Here is a 23,577-nt window from a genome sequence, read left to right on the forward strand (position 1 = left end):
ATATTTCAGGGTATAGATTTAATATTTATGTCAATATTTAATTTTATGTGTCTGCATCACCCGTGTATACATAATTAGATATAAGAAATTAAATTGCAAAATTATGCAAATTTCATATAAACATATGCAATTTCATGTTAATGTCCTTGTCAGCTAAGTTTTGCAGATGAGAAAAATAAGGCCCAGAGAAGGGAGTTTCACACCGGGCCGGGGATGTGGGGGTGAATGTTTAACTACCCACTCCGCCGCCGGGGGGGAGGGGAAGGGTGGGCAGAGGGAAAGAATGGCGGCCGGACCCGCCAAAGTTTGAGTTATTAACGCGTTCTCGAGCACTTTCTAGAATCTGATAATTGACATAATAACGAAGCCCGGCTGGAGGCATCTGTAGGTTTCCGGGGGAGAAGGCTCTCGCGGTAATTTTAATAGCAGCATCTCCCAGCCCAGTCCTGAGAATCGTGGCTCCGCCCTCCGGGGCCTGGCCTTGGACGTGACCTCCGTATCCGCGCGTTTAGCGTCGGTCTCTTTAAGAGCTTGAAAAACCTTGGAAACCAAAGCAGGAAGGAGGCGGGTCCTCGCGTCTGGAGCGATATCCGCACTGACCAATAAGGGAGGTCTTCCTGGCCGGCTTAGCCAATGAACGCCTTGGAAGGCGGGTCTAGAGCAGCTGATTCCCGAGGCCGGGCAGCAGCCGCTGCTGCTGGGTAGGGGGGCCCGGAGGACCCCGGGGGACCCGAGCTGGTGCCACGTGTCCCCGGGGGAGCCGGGCGGGGACCTCGGTAACTCCCGGGAGCCGGGTTGACGGGGGAGGCCGGGGCGGGACAGCTGCCTGAGGCCGCAGTGGGTCGGGGATTAGAGACGCGGCCTGGGGGCCGGGATGGCGGCCGGGGACCCCCAGCCCCGCCGTTGGGACCCCACCTTGGCCGCGCGGAGGGGGCTGGCCTAGGTTTGCCCCAGAGACGCAGGTGTGCCAGCCCTAACTATCTAGCCCCAGGTGGACGATGGGGGAGGGTCCCAAGGACTGGGGGGCTGGGGCAGGCCCCTGAGGTAGGTGGGGGCGGGGGCGGGGGGGGGGCAGAGCCCTCTTCCTGGATAGGGGGTGTAAACTTAGAGTGGGGAGAGGCCGCGGAAGTCCCCTCATCCAAATCCCCCATTTCACAGAGGAGGAGACTGAGGCCCAAAGGCAACTCGACTTGTCCAAGGTCACTTGCGAGTGGCCTGGCCGCGGCAGTGCCAGGATCGGAGCTCAGGCCCCGAGCTCTAGCCCCACACTAGCTGGAGGTTCTGTGGCCAGTGCTCAAGCCCCCCCTCCCCCCACCCCACAGAGCAGGGGTCTGGCTTGGGGCCTCTCAGCCGAGGGGAAGGGCCCCGAGCTTCCGGAGCGCTCCCTCTGCCCCCCACCCCCACCCCAACAGCCCCGTTGGGGGCCGAGACCAGCCCCATCCTGTAAATGTGGGCTTGTCAGATGTGCCACCCGGCCCCAGACCCCAGGCCGGCTCTTACTGACCGCCTTCCTTCGGACAAGTGCGGAAACTGGGCCCCAGGCGGGTAGAGTAGGACTTGCCCAAGTCAGTGCCGGCCCTCTCGCCAGGGAAGAGGCAGGAACGGAGGCGGCTTGGGGGTTGTTTCCCGAGCCTCACTTTCCCTGCTCTCTCTGTCCCCTCCTCCAGCCTCCCTCCAGGACCATGGCCTCCCAAGCTGCGCCTGCAGACCCCGGCCCTGTTTCTCCTCCGCCTCCCGGGGCTGCCCAGCAGGATTCCGGTGAGGATTTTGAGGTCCTGGATGGAACTGAAGAGGAAGAGGAAGAAGACGATGATGACTTGAGTGAGCTGCCTCCCTTGGAGGACCTGGGAGCTGCCCCAAATGAGGGGCCCACTGAGCCTCAGCCGGCCCCGTCTGAAGAGGCAGGGCCTTGGAGCCCCCTCCAGGAGGACTGGATGGATATCTTGGGTAAGAGCTTGGAGATTCCTGCCTTGTGGCTCCGGGGTCTGGGCTTGGATCACTTGAACGGACATCTCTTAAGTGTTGGGGTCAGTCAACTAGCATTTATTAAATGCCTATTGTATGCCAGGAGTGTCACCAAGGCAAAAATGCAATGCTCCCTGCCCTAGTCGGAGGGTTTATATTATGTAGAGGACACAAATTGAGGTATTTACTGGTGGAGCCAGATATGTGTGGTCCTTTGGTTGAAGGAGGTGAGTAGAAGCTGGCTAAGTACAACGGTTTGCAAAACACTTCACACACCTCTCATTGAGCATCCTCCATGGTGCTTTACCACTTGGGCCACCTTGGCTTGAGTGAGAGATGGTCCCTACCATCGTAGAGCTTACTGCTGACAAATACAAGTTGGAACGGAGCAACACTTAGCATTAGTTCAGTGAGGGAGGTTGGGAGGTGGGGTTCTGCCCTCGCAGTCTCCTCAAGATCCCTGGTACCCAGCGCAGTGCCTGGCACTTTGTGGGTGTTTAATAGATAATGATTTAGAATTGAGAAGACATGGGTTTAAGTCCTCAGAGTAGTGGTTGTGTGATCACAGGCAAATGATTCAGGCTTCCTGCCTCTCTCTTTCTCCTTTGGAATGCTTTTTTATGTCTTTAAGAAATATTTATTTTTTCAATCAGCAAAAATCTGTCTTCATCTCCCTTCCCTCCCAGTTGAAAAAGAAAGGAAAATTAAGTTTCCCTTTACAAACATGTGTTGTCAAGAAGAACAAATTTCTGCATTGGCTGTGTCCAAAAATTATGCCTCATTTGGCATTCTGCATCCCTCACCTCTATATTTGGATGTGAGGAATAAGTTTCATCATGTCTTCTTTGGAATCTGGTTATTGGTCTGTTGATCAGAGTTCCTTAGTCTGTCAAGCTTAGTTGTTTCTCACTGGGTCAGGGATGTGCAGGTGAGTGTTTAACTACCTCATCCTTATTGTTGTCATTATATATATTGAGTTCTGCTCACTTCCCTTTTTATCATCAATTCATGAAGGTCTTTCCAGGGTTCTTTGAAACCTTCATCTTTTCTTTCAGCCCAGTAATATTCTATTACATTATATACCAGTAATTATTCAAGCATTTTATAAATTAATGGGCATCCTCCCCCCTCCTCAGTTTTCATTTTTTTCCACTGCAAAAAAAGAGTGTCTGTAAATATTTTTGCATATTTCTAATTAATTTGTTTTACTTAGGACTAATGCCTTTTCTAAATTACCCTTCTTATTTCTTTCTTCCCTTCTTGTGTATTGTACGTGCTTCTCTCCTTTAACCAGTTCAGATAAAAGTGAGATGTAATTGTCACTGGCTCCTCTTAATCTCTTGCCTTCTTGTTTATACATACTTCCACTGGCACACTTTGATCATATGTGAGATAATTTTCCCTTGACATTTCCCTTCAAAAGTGCTCTTCCTCTCCCTTTCCATTCTTTGTTTAAGATCATAAGAGAACCACTCCCAGGCCTTCTGTCTAATTAGACTCCCTCTATGCTCCCAGATGATGATAGGGCTCTAAGAGGACATGTTTTATATCCCCATATTAGGATGTCAGCAGTTTTTTTAGTAAAGTTATATATGATTGTTTGTTCATATTTACCTTTTTGTGTTTCTCGATGCCTGTGTTTGCACTTAAGAGTTTCTACACAACGGTAGTCTTTTCATTAGGAATACTTAGAAGTCATTATAGATGCATTTTTTTTCCTCTCAGGTTTATAGTCAGTTTTTCTGAATAAGTTATTTTTGTCTGTAAGCCCATTTCCATGGTTTTCTGGAGCATTATATTCCACCATCTCTTTCTTTACATAGTGGTTGCTAAAGCCTATGTGATGCAGTCATGTTTTGGTTCCTGAGAACTTGAATTCTTTCTTTCTGGTTGCTTGTAATATTTTTTTCTATATCATGAAAGATCTTAAGCTTTGACTGTAATGTTTCCAGAAATGTTCATTTTGGGGTTTCCTTCAGGAGGTGATTGGTGGATTCTTTTTCTTCCCACTTTTCCCTCTGATTTTAAGACATCTGGACAGTTTTCTTTTATGATTTCTTGAACTCTTTCTAGACTCTTTTTTCATGACTTTCAGGTAGTTCATGATTTCTTAAATTATTATATTTTCTTAGATCAGTTTTTGAAGTCACTTGGTTTTGCTATGAGATATCTTATGGTTTTTTTCTATTTCTTTTGATTTTGTTTTAATATTTCTTGTTCTTTTCATGAAATTAGCACGCATTTGGTCCATTGTAATTTTCTGGGAGTTTGTTGCCAAAGACAAGTTTTGCATTTTTTGTGCCAATTTCCTAATTACCTTTCTAATTCTTTCTAATATAACTTTCATTTCTTTTCCAACTTTTTTCTCTACATCTCTCATTTGATTTACAGAAGCATTTTTTTTAAATGCTTGCTTAATTTTTTTTTTCCAGAAATTCTAGTTGAGTTTGTGCTTAAACTGCATTTTCCTTTGAGGCTTTGTTTATAGATGTTTCATAGGCATTCTTTTCTGGATTTATGCTTCAGTGTCCTTGTCATCATGATAGCTACCTATGGTGGGATTCTTTTTTGTTTGCTCCTTCTTCCAACCTGCTTCCTGACTTCAGATTTGATGTTAGGGCCAAATTCTGTACAATTCTGGAAGGAAAGTCTGGTCTGGTCTTGCTGTTGCTGCATTCTTGGATTATTGAGTGTTTATGATTCCAGGATTTTAGGGACAGCTTAGGCTGAGGTCTCATAAGTTTTCAAGGCTTCCAAAATAATGTACTCTAGGGCAAAGTCTGATCACTGTCCCCCTAGTCTAAATTTCCTGACTTGGGTTTGGGTCTGACCAGCAAGTCTGTGGGTTTGTCTCTGCTTGTAGTTCCATTAGAGGCCTGCTGCGCTCAGTCACTGTCGGTCCAATGGACTTTGGTCTGGGCTGCCTGCCCTGGCTATTCTGGTGTCGGTTTCAGAGTGGGCTGGAGGCTGGAACTGGGCCCTCATCCCCCTCCGGGGGTCAAAGTCACAGAGCTGCTGCTTGCTTCTGAACTTGCTTCTCCCTGGTACGTGGCCTTGGACAAGCCCTCCCCCTAAAATGCCAGCCCTGGGTGCATTCTCCTCAGTCCGGTCTGAGTCTGGGACCCAGAGCTCACATATGAGAAGCAGAGCTGCCCAGCTGCTGGACTCCTCTGCCAGATCTCGGACATCTTCTGGGCTACTAGGCTCTCTACAAGGCCCTTCCTGGCTGAAAACCCGATGCCCGAGGTCCTCACAGGCCTCTGCCCGTCTCGGCTTGGGTTGATCTGGGATGGAAAAATGGCTTGCTGTGATTTTTTTTCTTGGATTTCTCAATCCAAGGATTGATTCATCATGGCCTGCCTTCCAGGTCTGTTTGGGAGAGTTGTGGAGGGAGCTCGTTGTTCGTCCTCCTCCAAAATCTGTGTGCCATTTCTCTCTCCTGAGATCTCCTAGAGCTTCAGGTGGAACCTGAACCTGCTCTTCTCTTCAGCTCCTGTGTCCTATAAATAGGCCACAGGAAGTCACTTAAAGCAGGAGCTTTAAGTCTTGTGGTCCTCCTCCACCACTGGCCCACCTCCTATCCTGGTCATGCATCTGTCTCCTCTACCTTGTATGTTGTTGGCATTTCTTTATTGGTAAAATGTAGCCTCCTACTCAAACCCTTCATGCCCTTCTCCACTGCCCTTAGGGGAACCTGCAGATTTCATTTTGTACAATATCACCAAAAGACACTTAATGTGGCAGAGGTGGGCTTTTGTTTAGGGGAAAAGCTTGAGGTCACTGAAGTTTCTTAAAGGCAGATCCTCTTTCCTCCCCTCCTCCTCAGCTTTGTGCCCAGCTCATGGGGCATCTTCATTGGAATCTCACTTTATACATAATAATCAACATGCTTAGTCTGTGCAGTGGCTTCTCCTGCCTTGCAGAGTAATCGTCTCAACTTATGTGATGTTTCTCATGTGTATTGTTACACCAAACTCTTGAAAGATTTTGCATCTCATTTAGGAGACTGCAAAGTTCCCTGATTAGACTATCAGTCAACTGCCATCCACAAGCAGCAGGACATTGCTATTTATATTGGGGGTTTTGGACCTTTTTTGAGTCACAGACCCCTTTGGTGAAGCCTGTGGAACCTTCTCAGAATAATGCTTGTTCAATGCATAAAAATACAACAGTAGAATTTCAAAATAAATCAATTATATTGAAATGTGTCATCAAAATATTTTTTAAAGATTCATGGATTCCAGGTTAAGAATATCTAATCTATAGGGAATTCCTTTTTAAATAAAACTATTTTGACTTTCTTCCATAATAGTAAGTTTAGGATCTTTGACAAATACACATCTTGCTGCTTTATGCTTCCTTTGATATTAATAATCAGAAGTCATTGGACAAAGGTCTTTCTGTTGTGGCATCTTTAAAGGAATTATATGTGATTTTACCTATTCACAGAAGGCTCCTTGTTGGAAGAGAGTCTAAGTTTCCATATTGCTCTACTTTTTTGGGGGGTAGGGGTGGAGTGAGAGCAGGGATGGGGGTAGATCTATAATTTCATTAACTTGGGAACTTTCAATCAAGGCAGACTTGCAGACTTGTATCTGCTCTTCCACCTGTAGTCCTGGGAAATTGCTTGGGGCACTTAAGTACTAAGTGACTTGTTCAGGATCCCACAGTCACTGTTTCCACTGTAGGATTTCTCATCTTCTTCTTCTTCTTCTTCTTCTTTTTTTTAATAGTTTTTTTATTTACAAGTTATATGATGGGTAACTTTACAGCATTGACAATTGCCAAACCTTTTGTTCTAATTTTTCCCCTCCTTCCCCCCACCCCCTCCCCCAGATGGCAGGATGACAGTAGATGTTAAATATATTAAAATATAAATTAGATCCAACCTTTTGTTCTAATTTTTCCCCTCCTTCCCCCCACCCCCTCCCCCAGATGGCAGGATGACAGTAGATGTTAAATATATTAAAATATAACTTAGATACACAATAAGTATACATGATCAAAACGTTATTTTGCTGTACAAAAAGAATCAGACTCTGAAATATTGTACAATTAGCTTGTGAAGGAAATCAAAAATGCAGGTGTGCATAAATATAGGGATTGGGAATTCAATGTAATGGTTTTTAGTCATCACCCAGAGTTCTTTCTCTGGGTGTAGCTGGTTCAGTTCATTACTGCTCCGTTGGAAATGATTTGGTTGATCTCGTTGCTGAGGATGGCCTGGTCCATCAGAACTGGTCATCATATAGTATTGTTGTTGAAGTATAGAATGATCTCCTGGTCCTGCTCATTTCACTCAGCATCAGTTCGTGCAAGTCTCTCCAGGCCTTTCTGAGGATTTCTCATCTTCTTGATTCTGAGGCCTGTCCTCTGTCCATAACATCACACATGCTTCCCTTTTCTTTTTGATTGTCAATACATCATAAGCTCAGGAGAATCTTGTGTTCTCTACACCTTTTAGACAGTTCTGTCATGTTGAAGATGTGGTCTGCTGTAGAATATCAACTGGTGAGAACCTTTTTCCTTTTAATATCTTCATCAATAATTCCTCTCTTTGGGAAGATGGGTCCCCGAGTAACCTTTTTTTTTTTTTTTTTTTTTAAGCTGAGGCAGTCAGGGTTAAGTGACTTGCCCAGGTCACACAGCTAGGAAGTGTTTAAGTCTGAGGTCTGATTTGAACTCAGATCCTCCTGACTTCAGGGCTGGTGCTCTATCTATTGCGCCACCTAGTTGCCCCTTTGAGTAAACTTTTCAAAGTAAAAATAAGCCTTGTGATTTCTTCCTCCCCAAACATTCATTAGCTCTCTCATTCATTAATTCTCAGCAGATTGATCCTTCAGTGTTCTCAGAGTCCTGTTGCCTCCTGCATTGACCTTGTCTCCGGGTGCTTGGCCTAGTCCAGCTGTTCTTTTGGTCTCATTTCCTCTTCATAGCTTGTGGAGTATTGTGATAGTAGGTTTTAGAAATGGCTTTCCATTTTTCATCTGTTACCGGTTTCATCCTTGAGTGATGTAGACACGAGCTCTGTCAGATGGTTCTCAAGTCAAGTTTGCTGGAACCTTTTTTTTTTCCCTCTACTACTTCTCCATGTCTTATGAAATAATATACTGCTTATAATTTTAAGTTTTTATGAAGAAATTTACATTTTAAAACAATGTGGCCCTTTCCCACATATCTGACCATCTAGCAAAGAGATCAACTTACTGCACAGGATCCTTGAGTTTCCTGTTTGTGGTGGTAACCATTTACAGTGGTTAAATTTTCTTAAGAAATGGTGATAATCTATGTCTATGTAGATTCTAACTATTTCTCTCTTTTTCCTTGTGTCAGTAACTTATTTAAATAGGTCAAGTTGAAGTTGTGTGCCACGTTTTCCCACTTTTTCCCTTTTTTCTCTTAATTTGGTACTGATTTTGATTTTTTCTCTTAACAAATCAGTGAGCTGACTCTTGAGACAGCTGATTCAGAAATGGGTTCCAGACCAGTAATTCATTATTTCCAGCCTTTTAATAATAATAATTTATAATGAATTTCATTTTTTATGATGTCATTTGTTTTTTCCCATGTCTAATGCTCCCCAATACTATTTCTGAAAAATCTGTGTGATAAGCATGAGGCTTTTGTGTAGTCTTCAGGCCTTTGGCTTGTTTTTCAGGCCTTTGGCTTGTTTATTACTCCTGAACTGTGTTTTTCCAATTTATTTTTCCCTTGCCTCTCCTATGCATACCTTTGCATTGATGTTGACAAATATTAAGGCACCTATTCTTTTTTAAAGATAGCCTTAGCAAGTTCTGCATATAATTTCTCTATTACTTTATGCTTTGCACAAATATTGATATTTAAGATGTAATTATCCTCATAGTGGTATTTTTCTAAATACTTATCATGAGCACTGCAGAATGAAATGATCCTGGGAGATTGCGATTTATCTGTCTCTTCAAAGCAAACCTATTAGCTATCCCTCCCATTTAGCTGCAACTTCCTTTTGTCTTCTGGTTTTATTTATATCGAGAATGTTCAGATTAACAGGATTTACTATTCCTTGGTTCATAGATAGGGGGCCTCATGTTTATTATAGTATTGTCACTCAAGTAGAAGTGAATGCGCTGCCTACTTAGAAGATCATAAATTAGCATTTTGTTGGATTTTTGTTTATTTTTTTAAACATTTCCCAATTTCATTCTAATCTGGTTCAGGCAGGGAGTCTTGCTGAGACCCTTTATTCAAAGGTGATAGAATCTTCCATAACTCAGGCTCCACAGGAAGAGATTTTGACCACTCAGGAAGAAGTAAGGGAAATCTATATGTGCTTTGTTTATTTATTTATTTGTTTGTTTATGAGAGTGGGGGTGTGTGGTGATACTTTTTTTTTTTTGCACATTTATTATCTTCTCCCACTTGCCTTTTTCTTCATTTCAACAATTAAAAAATTAAATCTTTACAATGAATAGGCCAGCAAAATACATTCCCACATTGCCCATGTCCAAAAATGTATATCTCATTCTGCATTTTTGAGTCTATCTTTTCACAGGTAGATGCTAGACAGTATGGGCCATCATTAATCCTCAGGATTCATGGTTAATCATTGCTTTGACCAGAGTTCTCAGTCCTTTCTTTCCCAAGATTATTGGGATCAAATGAGATAATAATTGTAAAGTGCCTAGTATAATATATGAGCTACATAAATAGTAAATATAGAAAATTATAAATAAAACTCAAAATACAGTTTTATTTAAAGAATAATTCCTTATAGTGGTCCTTGAACTTGGGCTCACAGGGTCCACAAACTTTTTCTTTTTTTTTTTTTTTTTTTTTTTTTTTTTTAATATATTGATGACTATATTTCAATATATTTGATTTATTTTGAAATCCTATTGTTTTGTTCTTATGCTATTTTGTCAGCTATATAAATGTTAGTTGTTATCTTTATTATTATTTCAAACTAATTTTACTCTAAGATGTTATTCTTTTTTATTGCTATTAAAGCTTTTTATTTTCAAAACATATGCATACATAATTTTCAGTATTCACCTTTGCAAAACTTTGTGTTCCAAATTTTTTCCTTCCCTTCCTCCCACTCCCTCTCCTAGACAATTAATCCAATATATATTAAACATGTACAGTTCTATACATGTATATTTCAACATTTATCATTCTACATAGAAAAAACCAGATCAAAAAGGAGGGGGGGGAATGAGAAAAAATAAAATTCAAGCAAACAACAACAAAAAAAGTGAAAATAATATGTTGTAATCCCACATTCAGTCCCCATAGTCCTCTCTGGGTGCAGATGGTTCTCTCAGATCTATTGAAATTGGCCTGAATCACCTCATTGCTGAAAAGATCCACATCCAAAAGAATTGATCATCACATAATCTTCTTGTTGCTACATTATTCTCCTGATTCTGCTCTGTTCACTTAACATCAGTTCATGTCAGTCTCTACAGGCTTCTCTGAAATCATAAGATATTATTCTATAAATTATTTTCCTAATTCTGCTGAATTGACTGCATCAGTTCATAAAGTTCTTCCCAGTTTCTTTTTGTCATTTCTTATGACACAATAAAATTTAAAAAATGTTTGCAATACAAAAATATTTTGTGCACATGGGTCCTTTTCTAAAGTTTTTCTTGAATCTTCTTTGAAATGTAGGCCTCTGAGTGGCATAGTGGGGTTAGAGGGCATGCAGAGGTTAAGGACTTTGGGCAGAGTTCCAAATCACTGTTCAGAAAGGCTAAAGTAGTTGACAGCTCCCCCATGCAGGGGGCCTTTGTATAAGTTCTTGTGCATACTGGCCACAAAAATACTCGTATTCAGGTAATTAATGTAAAGCACTTTGCAGACTGAAATGCATTCCCTAAATCCAGGTGGTGGTGAGGAGGATGAGGAGGATGAGGATGATGAGGATGATAACACCATTTCTTGGGACATTGGGAAAAAGGAATTAAGAATCTAGTTATTGGTAGGATTATCAAGCATCTGCTATGTGCAAGGAAGGCAGCTGGTGGCAGAATCGAGAGCCAGACCTGGAATCAGGAAGTCCTGCGTTCAAATCCAGCTTCAGATACTTACTAGCTGTATGACCCTGGACAAGTCACTTCACTCTGTTTGCCTCAGTTTCCCTATCTGTAAAATGAGAGAAGGAAATGGCAAACCGCTCCAGTATCTTTGCCAAGAAAATCTCAGAGGGAGTTGCAGAGTCAGGCCCAACTTGACTGAAGTAGCTCAGAAACAACTGAATGACAAAATGTGCTGGGCACAATGCCGAGTGTTGGGAGATTTGTGAGCTGAGGAGGCCCATGGCTCGGTCTGTGCCTGAGCAAGGGGAACGTGGCTGTCTTGGAAGGGTGGATCTGGCAACAGAGGAAGACGCTGCAGCTTCTGCGCACCCTGGGGAGGTCTGAGAGGGTATATAGGGCATAGCTCCAAGGCCTCAGGAGGAGGCAGTCTCTCCGCCCTTTGGCCTTGCCAGCCTTGTTTCTGAAGGGGGAGCCATGTTTTAAGCAGGACATTGGTGAGCTGCCCAGGGTCCAGAAGAAGGTGGCCAGGATGGCAGAGGTCCTTGAGTTCAGGTCATTGTCAAGGGAGGAGCTCGTGAGGGGAGTGGAGATGTTTGCTAGGAGAAGAAAAGATCAGGAGGCGGGTGAGTGTGATTATCATGTGGAGCAGGGAACAGAGAGGGGAGAGGCACCTGAAAGAGGCCTATTCAGGGCTCCTCCAGCCTCAGGAGGCAGTGAGCTCCCCGTCTTCCCAGGTTTGCACTCGTGGGGATTCCTTTTGGGGACAGGACGTCTGCTCAGACAGTCTCTGCACCAGCACCAGAAGTCTGTCCTCTTTCCTCATCCCTTCCTGTTGATGGTGCTCACTCGGTTCCAGTCCAGCTTCCTGCCAGGGTCTGGGGCTCAGACCTCAGGACTGACACTCCCCAGACCAGGCAGAGGCAACGCTGGCTAATTTAGCCCCCGGGGCCCTGGCCAAACTTCGCTGCCTCCATACTCTTCTCTTATGGAGCAGACTTGGCAGGTCAGGCCCGTACGTTGGGGAAACCTCTGCAGAGGGCAAGACAGATTGGAGGGGGAGAAACCCCCAAGCAGGCCATTACAGCAGTCCAGAAGAAAGGTGATGAGAAGGCGCATCCACAAGGGGCTGGATGAGTGAGGGAAGGGGAGATTGTGTGTGCACGTGTTGTATATGTATATTAGAGATGTTGTAAAGGTGCAAATGGCAAGATTTGTCAACAGACCATATATGAAGGCTGAACATGAGTGAGAAATTGAAGTGGCACCTAGATCGTGAACCTGGGTGACCTGGACAAAGACATCCTGCTTATCAGAGTTATTTTACATCGCATTCCTGAAATCACTTGTGATTTAAAGCATTTTTTCCATAGGACTATATAGATAACTTTGATTTATTCTGGAAATTGCCTATGTACATCCTTTGACAATTTATCAATTAGGAAATGACTCGTATGCTTAGATATTTGACTCAGTTTTCTATGTTTTTGAGAAATGATGCCATTATTAGAGAAACTTGCTATAAAATTATTTTCACAGTTGTGATTACTTATATTTCCTTCTGTTTATCCTTTTCTCTCCTTTCACCCTTTTACCCTGTTTTGCTTCTAAACTCTCCCCTTATCTACTCTCCCTTCTCTTATCCCTGTTTCCTCCTAGTTCCCTGTAGGGTAAGAGTTCTATACCCAGCTGAGTTCATATGTTATTCCCTCTTTGAGCAGGTTCCAATGAGAGTAAGCTTCAAATGATGTCTGCCACCCCCTCTCCCAATTTTCCCCTCCACTGTAAAAGCTCTTTTGCATTTATTTTATGTGAGTTAATTTACCCCACTTTACCTTTCTCTTCCCTGATCTTCCTTTCTTTTCTCTGTAATGCTATTTCACACTCATGCCATCTGTCTATGTGTACTCCTCCTAACTGCCCTAATAATGACAAAATTCTTTTTTTTAAATTATTATAGCTTTTTATTTACAAGTTATATGCATGGGTAATTTTACAGCATTGACAATTGCCAAACCATTTGTTTCAATTTTTCCCCTCCTTCCCCTCATCCCTCCCCCAGATGGCAGGTTGACCAATATATATTAAATATGTTAAAGTATAAATTAAATACAAAATAAGTATACATGTCCAAACAGTTATTTTGCTGTATAAAAAGAATTGGACTCTGAAATAGTGTACAATTAGCCTGTGAAAGAAATTTAAAATGCAGATGGACAAAATTATAGGGATTGGGAATTCTATGTAATGGTTCTTAGTCATCTCCCAAAATTCTTTCGCTGGGTATAGCTGGTTCAATTCATTCCTGCTCCATTGGAACAGATTTGGTTCATCTCATTGTTGAAGATAGCCACGTCCATCAGAATTGATCATCATATAGTATTGTTGAAGTATATAATGATCTCCTGGTCTTGCTCATTTCACTCAGCATCAGTTTAATGACAGAATTCTTATAAGTTACAAGTATCATCTTCTCATGTAGAAATATAAATAATTAAATCTTATTGAAATAAGTATCGAAAAAGTATTGAAATACTTTCATATTTACTTTTCTGTGCTTCTTTTGTGTGTGAAAATAAAATTTTCCCTTTATCGCTGGTGTTTTCATTAGGAATGCTTGAAAATGCTCCATTTCATTGGATGTCCATTTTCTCTCCAGAAATATTAAATTTAGTTTTGCTAAGTAGTTAATTTTTGCTTGCAATCCTAGCTTCTGGGTGGAGGGGGCACTGTCTCAAGCTGTTTCCTGGGCATCTGCAAGTTTCTGCTTCTTCCAAGATGGTGTAATCTAAGGAGAAGTGTGATCATTACTTTCTTGGTCTGAGTAACTGAGTACTTTTTTTCACTCTTTTTCGCCCTCTCCTCTATGGCTGCACGCTCTGCTGTGCTAGTGCTCCTGCTCCCTCTGAAGTTGTGACTGGGACCCAGCAGTACAGCAGTGTGTTTTGCACTTAGTGTCAGCCAAGGGTCCCCTTAAGTCTTCCTCTGATCCCCCTATTGTCTGTGGGCTGAGAACTCCAGAAGCCACAGCCTCTTGTTCACTTATCCTCATGCTGACCTTTTAAGTTGTCTTGGGCTGGCTGTTCTTTTGTTCTGCTGCTCCAGAACTTGTCATTTTGAGAAATTACTTCAGAGTGGTTTGGAGGGGAATTTGGGAGAGCAGAGAGGTCAGTCAGGTGAGTCCTTGCCCTTAGCATCTTGGCTCTGCTCCTCCCACATTTTGTTAATGGACCCAGAACAGCCTTCTTCTTGTTGTTGTTGTTTTTTAAAATTACAGCTTTTTTATTTACAAGATATATGCATGAGTAATTTTTCAGCATTGACATTTGCAAAACCTTCTGTTTCAACTTTTTCCCTCCTTCCCCCCACCCCCTCCCCCAGATGGCAAGTAGCCCAATACATGTTAAATATGTTAAAGTATGTGTTAAATACAATATATGTAAACATACCCATACACTTATTTTGCTGCACAAGAAGGATCAGACTTTGAAATAATGTAAAATTAACCTGTGAAGGAAATAAAAAATGCAGGCGGACAAAAATAGAGGGATTGGGAATTCTATATAGTGGTTCACACTCATCAGAACATCCTTCTTGATTTCACATAGTATCCACTGGCCTTATGCTGCTGTGCCTGGGTAGTGTTGGACATTGTGACTCTTAAAACTTTTGAGATCAGAAAGTAGATCAATTTATGTGTCAGAGAGAAGATTGCTAGATCTGGGACTGTCATATGCTTTCTACCTATTTAAAGCAGCAGTCAACAGAAAGTCACATCAATCAGAAGAGTGCAAGTGGTGACCATTTATAAAGCAATCTGTAACATCCCTCATAGAATTGGGTCCTCCTAGAAGGCAGCTTCTTCAGCAACTCGGTGCCTTCATGTTCTCCCCTGGAAAAGAGGACCTAGCATTTCCAGCCACGTTCTAATTTCTTATAACTCCATATCACATGTCAACTGGATCAATTCCCAGGTATAGGCAGGCAACTTAATTTATGCAGTCCTGGCTATTGAATTTTAAGTCTCTTGGTGTGGAGTTAGCAGAACAGGTCAAAATGCTCTCTTTACTTGTCTAGATAAGAACAGGACAAACTGTAGCTGCCTCTCCTGATCACTGCCTGGCTGGAAAACTGATTCCAGCACTGACCAAAGAGATTGTGTTCTTGGGGCTATTATGAATTATGCTCTTGGCTCCATGCTGTCATATATAAGGGCATCTGCTCCCCGGGAAGCAGCTAATCTAATCCCAAGGAATTTACCTTTGTTTAACGACAGCGGTAAATTACCTTAAAAGAGAAGGCTCCTATGTACACCAGTTTTCAGGTGTCTGAGAGACCCAGCAGAGCAGCTGTTAACAGTTTCCTTGTTAAACATCAGCATCTCCACAGGATCTATGGAGGGGTCACGGAAGAAATGGCATGCTAAAACAGATCACTCATGTCCTGCTGAGTCCTGCATCCTAGGTGAGGGCTGACTTATCTATCACCTCAGAAGAAACAAAGGGTGATGGGGCTGGTGGCGCCTGATCTTTCAGCCTTTTCTTTTTATTAAAAACCAGAAAGAGCCGTTGTTCATATATTACTAAAAACAGTATCCATTGTTTTTGATAGTGTTTTGTTTGTTTTTATTGAAATCTTTCATTTTTTTTTATATCATGACAATCTCCAGATACATCCCTCCTTCCTATTTCCCTATCTAGTGAGCCTTCTCTTACAATAGACATTTTCTTTTTTCTTTTTTAAAATAATATTTTATTTTTCCAAACACATGAAAAGATAGTTTTCAACATTCACCTTTGCAAAAGCCTTGTGCTCCAAATTTTTCTTCCTTTCTTCCTCCCTCCCCCTTCCTCAAGACAGCAAGCAATCTGATATAGATTAAACATGTACAATTCTCCTAAACATATTTCCATATTCATCATTTTGCACAAGAAAAATATGATCAAAAGGAGAAAAAAATGAGAGAAAAAATAAGCAAACAAACAGCAACCAAAAAAGATGAAAATGCTATGTTTTGATCCACATTCAGTCTCCATAATTCTCTCTCTAGATGCAGATGGCACTTTCCATCACAAGTCCATTAGAATTGTCTTGGATCACCTCATTGTTGAAAAGAGCCTAGTTCATCATTGTTGATCATTACATAATCTTGTTGCTGTGTACAATATTCTCTTGATTTTTCTCACTTAGTATCAGTTCATGTAAATCTTTCCAGGCTTTTCTGAAATCAGCTTGCTCATCATTTCTTAATGAGCAAGCAGAAATCGTCCATTACATTCATATACCATCACTTATTCAGACATTCTCCAAATAATGGGCATCTACTCAGTTTCCAGTTCCTTGCACTCCAAAAGGGCTGTTACAAACATTTTTGCATGTGTAGGTTCTTTTCCATCTTTTATGATCTCTTTGGGATGCACCAGTAGAGACACGGCTAGATCAAAGGGTATGCACAATTTATATAATAAACATTTTCAAATGAAAAGAAAAAACAGTTCAGCCAAACCAAAGCTTAGATCGAGTTAGCTACATTTGGATGGTTTTATACCCATAGTTCCCCACCTTTGCAGGGAATGGAGTGAATTTCATTTTTTCCAACTCTTCTCCAGAGTCCATCTTGACTACCATAATTACAGAAATTTCCATCTGATTTCATTATTGCTTCTATTTACATTGGTGTCATGATATTGTTCTTCTGCTCATTTCATTCTACATCAGTTGGTATAAATCTTTCCATGTTTCTCTGAATTTTTCACATTTGTTATGTTTACTGTTTGGTAGTATTTCACTGCCTTAGAGAATCTCAATCTGTTTAGTCATTTAACAGTTGAAGAATATCTATTTTCAGTTCTTTACAGCAAAAACTGTTGCTCTGAATAGTGTGGTGAAATCTGAAGATGGCATTTTTTGACAATCTAAGTTGTATTCATTTATAAAATTGAAGCTTCCATGATTGCTTTGTCTGTTATTCTGTTGGTTCACTTCCTGTCAGTCCTCATTTGGAGACTTCACTTCATGTCCTACTGTGAAGATTTTTTACCAGAAGATTATTACCCCCTTCTGGTTTTTTTATATGGGCACAAATGATAGTATCAGAAGGAATTTAATATGAAACATATGTAATTTTAGGGAAGAAACTGTTCTTGGGGTCACATATTGTATTTTTTTATCATTGTTAATCCATGGAAACTAAGGGGTTCAGAAAATGAAGGCAGATTAGGGAAGTGTTGAACAAGTTAATTAGGTGTTATCTGAGAAGAAGATTTGGATTTTTGGACCATGGCTTAAAATATAGAAATGATAGTTCCATTCCTGGCCAGAGATGAAGAAGGTCTGGCAAGAATATTATTTATCTCTTTAAAAATTCTAATTAAAAGGATTTTTAAATTGGAAAGGGAAAGGAAATCTTTTTGATAAGTTTTGCTGGTAAGATTTGGCAGAAAATAATTTAGACCACCACTTTAACACCATATACTACAGTATACCCCAAATAGATATATAATATTTCCATGTAAAAATACAAATTATATATAGCAAAATAACTATGGGCGTATATATATATATATATATATATATAGTATTTAACATAAACTTTTAACGTATTTAACATGTATTGGTCAACCTGCCATCTAGGGGAGGGAGGGGGAAGAAGGGGAAAAAATTACCCATGCATATATCTTGTAAATAAAAAGCTATAATTATAATATAAAAATAAATATATATATAAATTAGAGAAAAGTGGAAGAAGATTTTTTTTTCTAGCTGGGGAAGCTGTAGGGAAAGAACTTATAATGAAAGAAGGGATGGAATTGATCACAAAAGATAAAATAGATAATTTCTGTTATGTAAAAAAGTTTTCATACAATGTAATTACAGTAAAAAAGAAAAACAATTGATTTGGGAAAAAATTTCTCATCAAATTTCTCTGATAAAAAGCCTGATGATATGCAAAATATATAAGGAATTTATATAAACACATAAGATTGAGTTTTTTCAGATAAGTGGTCAAAAGACATGAATAAATAGTTCTCAAAAGAAGAACTGCAAACTATCACTGACCATTTAAATGATTACTACAAATCACCAGTCATTTTAAAAAATGTAAAATAAAGCAGCTTGTCTTCCATCAAGTTTGCAAAGTTGGACAAAGATTATAATAGGGAGATGGGATCAAGGTAGTGGAATAGCAGGAAGAAGTAGTCAGCTCTATCCCTTCCCCTTTCCCCATTGTCTGTAAGCGGATCGAGAAAATACAGCAGAACCTCAGTGCGGTCCTGATTAAGAAGTATAAGGGAGAAAAATTGCAGAGTTGTTTTCCTACCCCAGGTTGGAATAGAACCCTGAGGGACCCTGTCTATCCAGGGCTGGCCATGTGGGGTGTCCCAGAGGGGCCGCAGCTCGTGAAGGTCCAGGAGAAGGTGGCTCCCAACACTGAGGCCCAGGTCTGGCGTTTCAGTGTGAGGAGGGATCATGGCTCCTAGGGTGTGTACCAGGGAGGAGCAAGTTCAGAAGCAAGCAGCGGCTCTGTGATCTTGATCCCAGAGGGGATGGAGGCCCAGGTCCAGTCTCCAGCCCATCTCCAGCCCACCCTGAAACCTACACCAAAATAGCCAGGGCAAGACTCCCAAAGTCCGTTGGACTGACAGTGATTGAATCCAGCAACGGTCTACTGGACTCCAAGCATGCCCAAACCCAACAGTATCAGACTTTGCTTGAGAGCCTAAGCTGATGACCTAGAATCACGGACCCTCAGTACTCCAAGAAAGCAGCAACCCACCAGACCAGACATTCTCTCTATAAATGTACACCGACTGACCCAGTATCAAATCTTAAGTCAGAAATAGACTGGAAGAATGAAGGGAAAAAATCCCACCCCAGAAAGTTAGGGTGACAGGGACATAGACCTGGACGAAGAAAATGAATATGGGAGCTGACCTGGCCCCAGGGTAGAAGCTTGTTTTATTTGACCTGACATGTTTGTGATAGGGTTAGGGGGGTGGAGATGGGAAGGAGAGACTTTAATTTAAAAAGGCGCTACTCAGTGTTGCAGAAATTGAGGGGAATAAGCAGATCAGTATGCTCTAGTTCTGATCTCCATATTCTAGAAAACAGCTTAGGATGAAGAAAAGCCATTGTTCATGTCCTGTGGCCCCTCCGTGTGGGCATATACTACAAGGAAGTCACTGAAAAACAAAGTTGCCATGTATAACTAAAGTATTTACATACTTTCTGTGGAAGCAGCAGAATTCAAGTATGTTACTTTCTTCTCATAAGAACACTTTACATTTACCCTCTTAAATCCTGCCTTCTTGTTTCAGCCTTCCTGGCCAGAGCTTTGGGCCCTTGACTTTGCCTCTGAGGCTGTGAGCTGTCCCCAGGGACTTGGCAGCATCCATTGTATATATGAATGTAGTAGAGGATGCTTTTGCTATAAAAATGACAAATATAAGGAATTCAGAAAAATAAATCAATACTTATTAACTACCTACTCCAAATTAAAAAACAAAAAAAGAAATAGTTTGTTGTGAGGATCAAATGAGACAAAATTTGTTTTTAAAAAATCAATTAAACTCTAATTTGTAGAGCTTGCTGACTTCTGAGGTGTAAATGTTCAATCTGAAAATTTCACAATTAAGTCTCAAGCATCTGGAGCTGGTTTCAGGCCAGCCCTGGCTACAAGGATCTGTACTTGCTCCTGGGCTGCTGTAACTGTTTAATCAGGGACTTGGATAAAGGCAGGGGTCTCATCAGAGAATTTGATAGGGATGCTGCCCAGTCCATGGGAACAGCTCACCCTCAGGGGCAAAGTCAGGCGCCAACCTTAGGCTGAAACAGGAAGGCGGGATTTAAGAGGGTAAATGTAAAGTGTTATTGTGAGAAGAAAGTCACTTCAAGTGAAGAGGGAAATATAGTTAGATAATCCAGCTAAGAGAATTTGGGATTTTAGTTGCTTGTAGGCTTCTTTAGGAGTTAGCAGGGTACAATGGGAACTCCCAGGGGTCAGGTAGTTGAGGCTGCATAGTGTCCAGGATGGACTTCCAGCTTCTCTGGCACCAAAGCTGCCTCCCAGAGCCGGTGGGCCCTCCTCCTCAGAGGCAGGTTGGGGGGACACACTCTGGGCAAGGGGATTCTGGTTTAGGTGGGTCTGACAATATGGGGACTGAAGTCCTTTCTAATCCAGCCTGCTGGGGAGTCCCATTTTCCTTAGCCTTCTTTATAAGGTGATGCTCTTCCATTACATCCACATGCCAGTTTGTTCAGCCAGTCCTGTTACTGCACATGTGACTTTCTTCTCATAAGACTTTCTTCTTGTTGGAAGGTACTTGGTGGATTGTCTAATTTAATGTCCTTCAGGCCCCCTTCTGTTTGATTGATGAAAATAATGAAACCCAGAGAAAGAAAGGGATTTGTCCACAATTGCCCAGTAACTGGGGTTCGATTTGAGATGAAATCTCCTTCCTCCAAGGGTGATTCTAGACTGGAATTTCCCTTTTGCCTCACCTTTGGACCTTCAAAAGAAGGTGTTGTACTTGCTCTGCAGATACTAGAGTAGTTGTCCAGCATTCAGTCCTGAGCCTGATGCATAGGAGGAGTTTAATCCATGACGGCCTGATTGAGGGCTCCCGTGTGGGATTCCGGTTTGTGCCTTTCTGTGAATTCATCCTATGGGCTCTTGACATTTGGGGGTGTTTTTGTTTGTTTTGAGGAGCTTCTGACATTTTTGGAGACCAAAGGGACATACTTGAATTGAAAATTGAGGGGGCCTCCCTACTCACCCCTGGAATGTCCCCTTCCTTTTTCTCCGTCATAGGTAATGGACTGCTTAGAAAGAAGATTGTGGTGGCTGCCCCTCCCGGGGCCGAGCGGCCCACCAAGGGCCAGGATATGACTGTGCAGTTGAAGGTCTCGCTTGAGGATGATGGGACGCAGGTGGAAGAAGAGCCAAGTCTCACCTTCACCCTGGGAGACTGTGACTTTCTCCAGGTGCTGTGAAGCAAGGGAGGGGGTGATGATCCTTTGGGCCCTGGTTGTGGAGAGCCAAGTCTGGGCTTTGGGGGTTGGGACTGTCCCTTACAGGCAGCTTAGAGAGAGCCCTGGGAACGCACATGTGGCCTTAGACACTCACTAGCTGAGTGGCTCTGGGCAAGTCCCCATCCCTCAGTTTGCCTCCATTTCCTTAGCTGTAAAGTGGGGATATTAATAGCTCTTGCCTCTCCCCTGGTTGTGGCGAGGATAAATGAGATAACGGAGTGCATGGCTCAGAGTTGATGCTGGAGAGGCTTGTTCTCCCTTCCCAGCCCAGTTTGTTCCTCATCCTCTGGGATCTGGGTCTCTTCTTTGTTTCTGAAGGCTTTGGATCTGAGTGTGCAGCTCATGAATGTGGGGGAAACAGCCCTGATCATCGCAGATGCCAAATACTGCTATGGGTCGTGTGGCAGGTAAGATGGAGGAGAGGAGCTTGTGCACTGGCCTGCTTGGGGCAGGAGCTGTTGCCCAGAGAGCAGAACCATGTGGAATCTAAAGAGCTGCAAAGGGGTTTTAAACATGGGATGTCAGAGCTGGGGGGGCAGAGGGGGAAGGGAAAGAGCTTTTAGAACACTGACCATCAGAGATGGGGGGGGGGGGCTTAGGACCCAGAAAATCAGGGCTAGGGGGCCCTTAGAGTCTAAGATGTCCGAGCTGGGAGGGCCCTTAACCAACATCTCGTCCAACCATTTTACTTAGCAGGTTGGATAATTAAAATCCAGAGGAGGACAGTGTCCAGGTCATAGAGAGCATTAATGATAGAGGACCTCTCCGATGTCCTGCCTCCCTGTTGGGGGCTCTTTCTCCCCCCCTCCCCATCCTGACCGGGGCCTCCTTAGAAACAGGAGATTTCCTCCAGGTCTCTAGGACAAGTCCCCAACAGAATGGCACAGATTCTCCCAGCTGATTAACCAGAGTCCCTGTTCACCTCCTTCCTGACAAAAGTGTCCATGGATCCAGGGGCTCTCCCCTTCCTGCTCCCCTTATGCTCTCTCCCCCTTTCTCCTGGGTGGCAGGCGAACGTGATATGGCCTGCCCCTCCTAAGGAGAAGGACTTTGTGCCCTTGAGCACTGCCTTGGTCAGGAAGCCTCCTGGTCCCAGCTGGAGGGGACCTTCCAGTGACCTGCTCTGGTCCTCTCCTTTTCCCGATAAGGAAGCTTAAGGCCTAGGGAGGGAAAGCGAACCCGCTGGGCTCAGAGCTGGGATCGGGCAGGAACTGTGCCTCCCCTGCTCCCCAGCTGGGGAGGTGGGATCTCCTGACCTCTGAGAGTCCCCGGTTTCTGGCCCCTGGGCCCACAGGAGTCCTGCCATCCCTCCCAACTCAACCCTTCGCCTCGAGGTGGCTCTGCAGAGCGCCGTGGATGGGCCTGACCTGGAGCTGCTGAGCGGGCGAGAGCGCATCAGCCTGGCCGACCGCAAGCGCGAGTGTGGGAATGCCCACTACCAGAGGGCTGACTTCGTCCTGGCTGCCAACTCCTACGACCTGGCCCTCAAGGCCATCGGGGCCAGTTCCAAAGGTGCCGTGGAGCCTGTCCCTGCTTCCCTGAGGGCGGCGTGTTTGGGGAACTCCCATCTCCTTGGGGGCCTCCTGGCATTGAGCCCTTGCAGTGGCCCCACTGTCGCTCCCTCCCCTGATGCCTGTCCTGCCTTGGCCAGGGCCCGCCACTTACCCTCCTTTGCTCCCCATACCAGTCGATGTGAGCCCCGAGGAGGAGGCAGAATTGCTGGAGCTGAAAGTGAAATGCCTGAACAACCTGGCCGCCTCCCAGCTCAAGCTGGACCACTACAGCGCGGCCCTGAGCTCCTGCAGCCTGGCGCTCAGCCACCAGCCAGACAACATCAAGGCCCTCTTTCGGAAGGGCAAGGTGAGCCCCGCCTGAGCCAGCCTCCGGGCGCTCAGTCCTGCCAGTGCTTTGGGGGCCCGAGAGTCACGGACTCAGACCGAGGGAGGCAGGGCCGGGGGCGCCTTGGGGAGAGCACCGTCTCTGAGGATTGCCCCCTGCCCTCCCAGGTGCTGGCACAGCAAGGTGAGTATGCTGAGGCCATCCCCATCCTGAGAGCTGCCCTCAAACTGGAGCCCTCCAACAAGGTGAGTCCTGGAGCATTTTGGGGAGAAGCAGGGCGGAGGGGGGACAGGGGAGGGCTCAGGAGACCTTGGGCCTCAACAGGAAGCGTCTGGGGTGTGATGGAGCCAGGTCAGGACATTTGACTCATCTTAGTTGTTTCTTAGAAAGCTGCAACCCCATTTCCCCTTACTGGCAGACTGAGGCCCGAATGGGGGCTCCCTTACTGCTTCTCTAAGGGCTTCGGGATCAGCCTCCTTCTCCCAACACTTCTTGGGGTGGCCCTCTCTGTCTCTCCTGTGTCCCCCTTGCAGACTATTCATTCAGAGCTCTCAAAGTTGGTGAAAAAGCATGCTGCCCAGAGACACACAGAGACTGCCATGTACAAGAAGATGCTTGGTACTGCTGGTGCCAGTGGAGTGCCCGCCAAGAGTCCTGCCAAGGGCCCACGGGTAAGGAATTTGTCAGGGGAGGAGTCCAGGCCGCTGGTCTGGCTAAGATT

The 23,577-nt window shown here is 43.7% G+C and overlaps 1 protein-coding gene across 2 annotated transcripts in view; it reads left to right on the forward strand.

Annotated features, from left to right (window-relative positions):
* Nucleotides 1–617: 617 nt before the first annotated feature.
* Nucleotides 618–23,577, forward strand: part of FKBP8 (FKBP prolyl isomerase 8) — a 29,381-nt gene continuing 6,421 nt past the window's right edge. For both annotated transcript variants that reach the window (XM_031948196.1, XM_012542195.3), the window contains exons 1-8: nt 618–776; nt 1,668–1,947; nt 20,797–20,969; nt 21,336–21,424; nt 22,312–22,529; nt 22,705–22,877; nt 23,024–23,101; nt 23,390–23,527. In XM_031948196.1, coding sequence (XP_031804056.1) covers nt 1,683–1,947; nt 20,797–20,969; nt 21,336–21,424; nt 22,312–22,529; nt 22,705–22,877; nt 23,024–23,101; nt 23,390–23,527 — 1,134 coding nt within the window. In that variant the 5' untranslated portion in view covers nt 618–776; nt 1,668–1,682. The remainder of the gene's footprint in view (nt 777–1,667; nt 1,948–20,796; nt 20,970–21,335; nt 21,425–22,311; nt 22,530–22,704; nt 22,878–23,023; nt 23,102–23,389; nt 23,528–23,577) is intronic.

The sequence above is a fragment of the Sarcophilus harrisii genome, chromosome 1 (genome assembly GCF_902635505.1).
Source record: "Sarcophilus harrisii chromosome 1, mSarHar1.11, whole genome shotgun sequence".
NCBI classification, from domain to species: domain Eukaryota; kingdom Metazoa; phylum Chordata; class Mammalia; order Dasyuromorphia; family Dasyuridae; genus Sarcophilus; species Sarcophilus harrisii.